This window comes from Ptychodera flava, chromosome 16 (genome assembly GCF_041260155.1).
Source record: "Ptychodera flava strain L36383 chromosome 16, AS_Pfla_20210202, whole genome shotgun sequence".
Lineage (NCBI taxonomy): Eukaryota > Metazoa > Hemichordata > Enteropneusta > Ptychoderidae > Ptychodera > Ptychodera flava.
In genome coordinates this window covers 12,041,017-12,051,205 of record NC_091943.1, presented here as the reverse complement: position 1 = coordinate 12,051,205, position 10,189 = coordinate 12,041,017, and the positions used below count along the sequence as shown (strand labels likewise).

General features: G+C 37.5%; 1 protein-coding gene across 2 annotated transcripts; it reads right to left on the bottom strand.

The window, feature by feature from the left end:
* Nucleotides 1-1,001: 1,001 nt before the first annotated feature.
* LOC139152836 (flavin reductase (NADPH)-like) lies at nucleotides 1,002-9,918 on the bottom strand. Of its 2 annotated transcripts, XM_070726189.1 has the most exons (5): nucleotides 9,733-9,918; nucleotides 6,715-6,778; nucleotides 5,102-5,309; nucleotides 3,427-3,597; nucleotides 1,003-1,345 (listed from the first exon to the last, which is right to left on the bottom strand). In XM_070726189.1, exons 2-5 carry the CDS (start codon nucleotides 6,730-6,732, stop codon nucleotides 1,191-1,193), a joined length of 552 nt encoding a protein of 183 aa, XP_070582290.1. In that variant the 5' UTR covers nucleotides 6,733-6,778; nucleotides 9,733-9,918; the 3' UTR covers nucleotides 1,003-1,190. The 2 variants fall into 2 exon arrangements, with proteins under 2 accessions (XP_070582289.1, XP_070582290.1); XM_070726188.1 differs by lacking the exon at nucleotides 6,715-6,778 and having other exon boundaries at nucleotides 1,002-1,345.
* Between the last annotated feature and the right edge of the window lie 271 nt (nucleotides 9,919-10,189).

The window sequence follows — 10,189 nt, the reverse complement described above, 5'->3', positions numbered from 1 at the left end:
TCGCTCTAGTCTCGCAATTTTTCCCTATAGTGATATGATACATGGCATGATTTGACCAGCCCCCTACACTTAAACAATAAGAATCACATAATTGCCAGTGCAAAGACCTGGGATATGGTAGAATTTCAATTACCATTAGAGACCGAGAGTAGAAATCGCTTCCCATCACAGTTCAAATAACATCTTCTAAAACTTAAATAACAGGTATGAGTTGTATATTTCAGTTAACTCAAAGAAACAACATTGAACCAAAGGTTTGGCCTAAATCCACTGATAGCATGTCTTGATGTCGCAGCAGCCTTTCCCATAAAGTCAGTCGCAGACTTTAATGACATCAAGGGAAGGCAACATGTTACCAAGGACGTGCTGACTGCCACAATGGGGATGCATTGCATCATATCAGCATGGAAGATGGCACGTACGGATCACTTGTGGGATCATGCTGCGATATGAAATAGCTTGCACAAATGACCTTCTACAAAAGATAATTTTTTTTCCCCAATCCATTTAATGGCACATCTGCTGTAAATATATATATACACCAAATACTATAGTCACTAAGTTCTTCTCAATCTACAGCCATGAAGTTATGAGAGTATAAACAAACCATTGTGGGTTGTCAGTACTGCAAATATCTGAAAGTTATAGCCATGGCCAAGGTCTCTGCCCCCTTACTCAATGTTAACCATGACCAACAATCATCCATTTACATTCTCTTTACTGTACAATCGTATTCAGTTTCTCTAGAACATCTATTGGCATAGATAGGTTATAGGTCGACATGTATGCCGTTATATACATTTGTATATTTTTATTTCATAATGAACTGAATAATATTTGATTATTTTAGTATGACAGGTACATATATATATATATATATATATATTTGATTATTTTAGTATGACAGGTACATATATATATATATATATATATATATATATATATATATATATATTATATATATATATGTATATTATATATATATTATATACCGGTATATATATATATATATATATATATATATATATATATATATATATATATATATATATATATATATACCAAATAGCCACTAAGTTCAACTCAATCAACAACCATGAAATTGATGGAAGTTACCAGACTATATACAAGCAATTGTGGCTAGTCAGTACTATACTCAATCTATAGCCATGAAGCTATATTCGATCTATTTAGCCACGAAGTTTTGCACAATCTATAGCTACTGCTTTTCTGTCATACTTGTCAGTTGACAGAGCTGACAACATGAATTTCGCAACATCTACACGAGGGGTGCTCCGGCAACCACCTTTCACAAACTGACGTTCTTCAACCAGGATTTCTTGACCTGAAAGATAAGGGAGGCCATATTGTTTATGTATGCAAATTGAAATTTCGTCAGAACTGTTTATGTATGCAAATTAGGTAAGTATTACCTAATTATTAATGTATGTCAAATGGAGTTAGCAGACCAAGAAACTGCCCTAGAAGAACTCTAATTTAAAGGGATAGGTCATTTATCAGCTTAATCCAAAAGTCAATTGACTATAAACTTGATAAAAATTTTGATGGAAAACAAATTGAGGGCTAACACCGCATAAGCACTCAATGTCAACAAGAACAAATCTGAAAACCAGGGATTGAGTACTGCCCCTTTAAACCTAAGGCTATACCTATCATGGGGCAAAGCTTCATAAAGCCAATTCAACAGCAAGTCCCTTCCTTCCTACGTACCATGATAAGCAATAAGCACTTGCAGGCCATTTCTTTGACATACTATGCAGTGATAGTGAGAGCAGGACATGCACACATTCCAGACTTGCACATCTTTTAACATTTGGTAACAAGTCATCATTGATGACAGTCCCCACTTGTTAATGGGTACTTGATTACAAGTCCTCTGACAGAACTGTTTTTAAATGCTAATATTGGCAGAGAATGAGTTCCATGGTGAAAATGTAAAACCAATCTGGGCCTGCCACCCTAATTACAAAAGGCCATGAAATGAGTCAATTAGTAATTAATCAACAGGATGGTGCAAAACATTTTTGCATCCTATTATAAGACTTACAGATTATCACCTGTACCATATTTCATAAAGTTTGATGCAATGCTTTTTGACATTCTACAAAAATTCATTACGTATTTGCAAATTAGCAATTAATTTAAACAATACCGCTAAGTGTCATTGAATTGCATACAGCACTGTGAGATCAACATTTGTACCAAGTTTCATGAAATTTGATGAACCATGACATATTGGCCTTATTACAAAAATCATTAAAATATGAAAATCTGCAGTTAATTGACATGATACAGGTACATATCACCAAACAAATTTACTGATGTGCATATGCATGACATTGATCAATGTCCTTGTACCAACTTTGAATGCAATATTGGTTGAAATATGTCTCAGTTATGGTTCTTGACATGACAAATTCGTAACATAATGGTCGCCATGCAGCCATATCGATCGTGTTGTGAAACAAATATATCTACTTATGTATGACATAGGTCGATGTCTTCACACCAACTTTGAGATGTGTCCGAGTTATGGCTCTAGACATGAAGAAATTATAACAAAATGGCAGCCATGCAGCCATATTGGATCGTATTGTAAAACAGAACATGGATGTAAAAAATAGAAGGATACAGGACAGCCCTATAATCCCTTTCACACCTATTGTTATTTCTTTGTCTACGCTGGTCTTTGAAGTTGTGGCATGGTTGCCGCGATCAGGATGGCTCAGACACACCCACTTCACTCACAATATCGTGTACATCAAATTATTGTTGCCAAATTCATAAAAAAACCCTTTCAAACTTGTGAAATTGCTTGTGTTGAATACCAGACTGAACATCCAGAGTGACTTGCATATATGTATGACACAGGTCAATGTCCTTGTACCTATGAATAGAATTGGTCGAGACATGCCTGAGTTATGGCTCTGGACAGGAAAAAATCATAACAAAATGGCTGCAACATAGCCATATTGGATTGTATTGTGAAACAAATCCACATACTTACGCATGAGGTCAAGGTCCTTGTACCAACTTTGAATAAAATCAGTTGAGACATGTCTGAGTTATGGCTCTGGACATGAAAAAATTGTAACAAAATGGTTGGTTGAGGCCATATTGGTTCATATCACAAAACAAATCCATGTGCATATGTATGACATAAGGAGTAATCCTTGTACCAGGTCTGAATGAAATTGTTCCAGGCATCTCTGAGAAATTTGTGTGAACAGACAAACGCACAGACGCACGCACAGACATGACCAAACCTATAAGTCCCCTTACACGATGTCCGTGGGGACTAATTTACTACTGTATTTAATGACTCAATTTCTTGCTTGCCTTTCCTGTGCTGTGATACAGCTAGAGGCAAAATGAACTAAACCACAGCAGAAGTACCACACCTACCCTTTGATGGGCTGTTGGTCAGCTGGGGAGGTCTGACGATGGTAAAGTTGATATCGCTGGAATCCTCACTGAGCAGAATATCTTCAAGTCTTGCCATGTCTTTTAAAATAGCTCTAAATAGAGGAAATACAATCCACTCCATGACAAATGGCCCAGGATCATTTCTATTATCTGTATTCAAAGTAAAATATCCATTCATTATTCATGCTGAAAAGCCTGCAATCTTTCTTTGTGATCAATTTTCAAAATGCTTAAGAAAAATCAGAGTCCGTAAAAGATGGCCCAAGCCAATACTTTATCATTATTACATGCCTCATATATTCAATTCAAATCAAATACCTGTTCATCTGTCCATAAAAACAGAAATTTACTTTCAGGCTCACTTACTTTTACAAAACAACTACAATCTACAACATCACAGATTTACAGAGAGTTTGTGGCACAGTGACAGCTTTGGGCATAAATGACTTTCTGAAGTGACCTTCCCTACCGGTTGGGACCCTTAGATATTGATAATGCCTCAATGAAGTAAACTGACAATGAAGAGAATGAGTTGAATCACCAATGATATTATGTGCCTTCTTTTCACTGCAGAGTGATAAAGGCTTGATAATGAGAATTGCAAGAGGCCAATTACTTTTTCTGCTAGTGTTCACACAATTTGGGAAAGTTCGTTTCTGTTTTGTAACAGTCAAGTTACAATACCATAGGTCAATGTTAAAAGTCACAAAACTCTCAATAAGAGATCTGAACACCAATTGGAGGACATTCTGGCTGATGTACATCAAATGATTTAAGCTTTCTTTGAGATGTAATCTTTGTTGGGCTTTTCTTCATTATATAAGGTGTTCACCTCATCAAAGCAAAGTTTTCGTCAAGATAAGATCCAAGATATTTAAAATAATGTCACAACTTCAAGCAGCAGCTCCTTTATCTAATGGAAAGTTGTTGATGATGTAGCAGCCTGAAACAGACCCATAACTATTTTTAACTTGACAACAGCTCAGAAATTTAAACTCAGCGTCAATGACACTTGGCTCACATTTAGTACCCCTCTGGACAATGTCCTTGACTAAAAAAAAATCCAAAAATTGCATAGAAATTAACTCATGTGATTATTATTTGCAAATCAAACAAAAAAGATCTTGGAAAGGCACATAATAAAGAGATTATAGCCAAAACAAGGGACTGTGTACCCTCATGGCAGGAGACTGAAAAGGTTGCCTGCCCTCTATCACTTGAGTCCCTTGTTTTGCTGTAGTATACAATATTTTCAGATTTCAAACTGTAATCTGAGGGCAGATTTATCAATAGTTTAATGGCTAAGTTCTTCTTTCACATTTAACTGTCGACCATGGGTACAAGAAAAGCAATAACAGAAACCAGTGCACAAGACTGATACATTTTTAGATTACCAATATTTTGACTTTTGTTTTTCAATATGCACATCAAAAGTTAGCACTGCAAAAGAAGATAGTATAGCACAACCTCTGAACATTGATGTCAATTAACTTGTTTGATGAGAGTCGAGAGTTGAATACATGCAAGTTATCAATCTCAAAATCAATTAGCCATTTTGCAAGCTGGTAAACGGACACTGAATATATAGAAAGAATATACGGTATATATTTGCAAATGAAGTCTGCATGCTACAAGTGACTTAAGCAAGGCTTACATTTTGTACACCAGGACGTTATGCATACAAATCGCTGGACACAAGCTTTTTGCATGGCTGATATGATGGGTCTCCCAGTTTCTGAGTACAGAGTGACTTTGAAGAAGTTGGCGAATCCCAAGTAGCTACCGATGCATGACAACACCGCATCACTCCCTGTGAAGTGTGGTATCAACGATTCCTCAGAGAATAAGTTAGCTTCCTCTACCTGATGAAGTAGAAGACAAAATTACATAGGGTGAACTGAATTGATCCAATTAACCAATCAGATATCAGGAGGAATAATATCTGACAGTAAATATGATTGTCTTCAATGTCAAAATTTGCATATTTATACTTTATAGCTGAACAAAGTTTCACTGTATATGTTACATGTTTCAATTGAACCACAGGTCTTACTTCTAATTATATTCCACAACTTGCTTTCTTAATACAATCACACAACTCTACCCAATAGATCTTTACTAAGTGGATAGGAAATTTAGTTATTACAGCTGTGCAGGAAATGCTCCATTAGATGGTATTTAGTACAAAGAACAAAAATACCAGAAAATGCATCAAAACTAACAGTTAGTGTATTTATAAATATTGTAATACGACTTCGCCAACAGTTCCTTTCCATAGCTAAAATCTTTTACAATCAAAATTGTTCACGCTGCAAACTTAATTGGCCAATTGGGGTGTTGTTTTAATCAATGTGTATCAGCGATTTTGCAACATAAACACCTGGTCTGGATGTAGTCTTGTGTACATTTAATCAGCTACATGCTCTCAGTTACACAACACACCACAGCCACTCAACACACGTCAGACAGAGAAACATAAACAAATCACCACACTTTGCAATGTCAACACCATGTGTTTCTTCTTTATTCCTGATGAATTACAATGTAGCTGGTGGTTTTAAGTATAGTAAAGCAAGTATACTGATGTATTCTACCGAATGAATTCAGAAAAAGAGCTGACGGATCTTCCAATCTAGCTAGTATTAGGTGTACAGTGTAGCAGGTGTTTGAATGCATGTACATTGTACTTGGTTCACTATACATAAAACCATCATCAGGTTGTTTCATTGATACTGAAGCTGAAAAAATGGGGGAAGGTTCAACAAAAACGTACAAGATATTTAGGACCTAAACGTAATGTCACTTGTACTACTGTGGTGGCAGCTAGACATGAGATTTGCTACAATAGGTATGGGAATCTACACGCATTAGGAACAAAAGTGCTTTCATTTTGGGAGCCTTTTTATGTATTGGTTGGAGCACCGTTATGTGTGCAGTCTAGCAGTTCTCTTGTGTTCTCATCATCAGTCATTGTACACTGCTGGCATCCATTTCCTTTTCCACTTGACATTATGTTTCAGTCATTAGAAAAGTGAAAATTACAGTCTGCAAAGTCGAGTCCAACACGTGGTTGGTAAAAACAGCAAAAATAAATGAAGTTGTAGGATCAGGAGAAAGTAATGACATCACATTTACAAGGCACTGCAGAAAGGAAATTGAAGCCAGTCACAGATTTGCGCTGTTAAAGAGCAGATATATTATGAAACATCAGTCTCCAAAAAGAAAGGGTGCAAAGTTACATTCAAGTTCAACCAGAAATTAACTGACCATTAATCTGATGCGCATTGACAGCCAAGTTCCATCCTGCAGCCACAACCTCAACAAGTCACTACTGCAAAAGAGAATATTGGCAAAGGTTTGTTCTATTAATGCATTGGCAAAAGTTGATAAGAATGGCCTACAAGTCTGATTAATCCTTTGAGCGCCAAAGTTAATTTTTGTCATCTTTAAAAAATATATCACAGTCAATTTTTAAAGATTTTTGCCAAAATTTTGATAAGAAACTGTAGCCAATACAATGTGATGACCATTTGGTTCAAAATTTGGTACGTTCAGACTGACGACTTTGCGTCGGCCCAGGTCCCGACCAGGGCCGGGGCCGACGTAAAAACCAATGTGGACACGCTGAGTCGGCCCTGGGCCGACTCAGTTTGGTCCCGGTTAGAAGGGGGGGTTCAGGGCCGACTCAGGGCCGACGCAAAATTTGGTCCGACGCAAATCGCCAGTGTGGACACGTTACGTCGGCCCTGGTCCCAGTTGACCAGGCCTCCGCTATGGATCGAAGTTGAACTAGTCACACTATTCGCACAAAACAAACGACGTTTGAAACTAAAGTTTACACCTATCGAAAGTTTTCAATCCAGTCTTTACATTTTAATATCATCCCATGTACGCTGAACTTCCCACCAACCTTTGTTCCGCAAACGAGACCATGTCATTCGATTCCACAGTGCACGTAATAGACTAGAGAGGCATGTCAAAAATGCCGCGCACTGGTTATTTCTCCACCGCGGTCTTATATATACCATATGCTCATCCAATAAATGGTGAAGATCTCTCCGATGATTAAAAGGGTGAGTGGTAGTCATATTTGCCCTTCTTGTGCGTAAAAACACAGGAAAATCATGAACAGTAGAAACAGCGTGCCATATTCAAATGCGCCATTTTGAACTTTGACAGGTCAGAGGTCACAAAGGAAGGTAAAGTTACGTCGGCCCTAATTCTGGTACCGGTAAGTGTGGACACGGACCAAATTTAATCCCAAAAGGACAATTATTTTGCGTCGGCCCAAATTTCAGTTGGGTTGCCAATGTGAACAAGATAATTATCAAAAAAATTACAGAAAAATTCATAAAAATTGGTAAAATGTTGCACTAAAATTTCGGCGGGAAAAATTACAGCACTCAAAGGGTTAATTAGGTCAGCCTTTGGTGGAAGAGTACAGAAGATTTGAGTTGGCAGAAGGTTCTAATGATGAGAAGAGAAATCTTCCAGGTAGGGGCCAGGGCAAAGAAGAAGAGAAAAGCAACAAGCAAAGAGCACAAGTTTTCAGCAATATGCTATACACAACTGATAAAGATAAAGTCATCTCAGGCTGCCACTAACCTTTGGGCAGTCAGTAGTGAGACCCAAGGAAAGCAAGGAGCTAATTGTTTTACATTTGGGAAATTGGCCAGTGCAGGAATAAATGCCTGGCTGTAGCAATTGCAGAAGGAATCCACCTAATGCCAGCATATAGTTGAAAAGATGGTAAGTATACACTTTATGAATTTGGTGATTGTGTCAGTGATTATTTGTCTGAGGTTCACTATCTTAGGCAAAAAAGTAAATTGTGCTGTTTCGATAACATGGTTTTCAAAAATAATGTAGGTAGGTCGGCAGGAATTTTTTTTCCAAAATATTTTTATTTTTAAATATGCATTTTTCGGGAGTTCAGGGCAATCAAACACTGGCTACAACATTTCTAGAAAAATGTATCATACATATAAAGGAAAAACAACATAAAGACATCCTCGTTCAAGCAAAAATCAAATGCCAAGTAACGAAAGCATGATTTTACAGTTTTTTCTTTCTTTTTTTCACTTCCATGTTTACGTAGATCTAAAAAGTTAAGGGTCGGCAGATAAAAATTAGGGTAGGGTGGGTTATTGGAACAGCACAATGTTTTTGTTCGGCCCTAGGGACAGTCTCAGATTGTCTCATAAGTTCAAGAAACAAAATTTCTTCGTGTACATCAAACCCCTTTCCCCTAAACGAAAGTTTAAAAGTGCGAAATGTTGATGTCTGCCTGAGAGTACAATGTAACATTTTGCTAAGCTACCGAGGAATATGTATCCACTGAGCACATTACATCCTCAAGTAATCGATCAAATTTGAGTACTAACAGTTACACTGGTTACAGCAAAATTTGTTAGTACATTAGTGTGCAGTTTCTGTTCACAATGTAAAGAGTATAAGAAAGTGCGAAAGTGAAATTCACTCATTAAATGGAGGTCAAACCCCCTCCCCTTACTCATCCCACCCCACCCCCTGTAAACAAACGAATTTCGCTCTTTGAATATGCGAAAATTTGAGACGGTCCCTACCAATAAGTGATATTCAAATTGGAGTTCATCCCTAGCTAGGAGGCATGTTAATTTATATCTACTGGGTATAACGATTTTAATTCATCTCACTTTTCCCCATTCTTAGTTTTTCTAGTGGGAGTACTGCATTACCCATTATACATGTTTTGTGTTATGTGACAGTCATGATTAGATATGAAATTTAGTACGATTTGCAATAAAAGCGGGAAATTAACATCCAGTGAATGCATTAGTGTGTAATTTGCACCAATCAGGTATGAGAATGTAAGAGAAACAGGTGTTCTTTTGTTTTCGGAGCTTTTATATCGGGGCACAAAGTGTTGTATAATACTGATGACATTGGAACTTCACCTGTAGCTGCGCTATTGGAACTTCACCTAGCCGCACGTCCATAGCTGTGGTGACGTCGGACGGGCTGGTTTTGACTTTCACGTTTTTAACCCCGCCACCACATTCACTTAGTAGTCTATGGGTAAACTATTAGATATTTTCCCTGACAGATAAGTTTCTTGATAAACAATATATGATATGATGTAACTATTCATGCTGCTCTCCACGGACCAATTACAATGTATACAGGCGCTCAAATCGTACTCGAACTTCGAAGGGCGTTGTGCACCGCGTCAAGTCTTAGGTTCGCCTGCTTATGATAAACCATGGAGTACTCTCAGTACCTCCATGGACAAACATAGTCGTTTACCTGCAAGTTTGCGTGCTTCTGGGTTATCTTCGACTTATTCCTGACTATGGCAACAACTTGATGTCCTGAATCAAGCGCTAGACGAACCAGTTCCTTGCCAGTATCTCCTGTGGCCCCCAATATTACAATCTTCATGACACAAGTTTATACGCCTACCGACTGAAATCAAAATAAATCATTATAAACCAACCTTTTCCGCTCTACCGCTGACGGCGCTGTTTGACCTAATTTGTGGACACATATAGTGATATCATCAACAGTGTTCGAACTCACAACAACGCAACGTACGGTACCCATCACTAGCGGAGAAAGCCACAGACAAAACCGCTCGGCCAAATCCCCAATCTGAAAAGATTGGTTCAATAACCGAGCTATGTCATTGTGCAATTCTACCTTCATGTAATATATATAGGAATACACAATTATTCAGTAAAATATTGCTAGGGGTTAATGAACA

Coding starts and splice junctions, on each gene's coding strand:
- LOC139152836 (XM_070726188.1), bottom strand. CDS start 9,867: ATGAAGATTGTAATATTGGGGGCCACAGGAGATACTGGCAAGGAACTG. Junction 5,310..9,732: donor AGAAGCACGCAAACTTGCAG/GTAAACGACTAT, acceptor CTACTTCATCAG/GTAGAGGAAGCTAACTTATT. Junction 3,598..5,101: donor AACGTCCTGGTGTACAAAAT/GTAAGCCTTGCT, acceptor CTTTGAATACAG/ATAATAGAAATGATCCTGGG.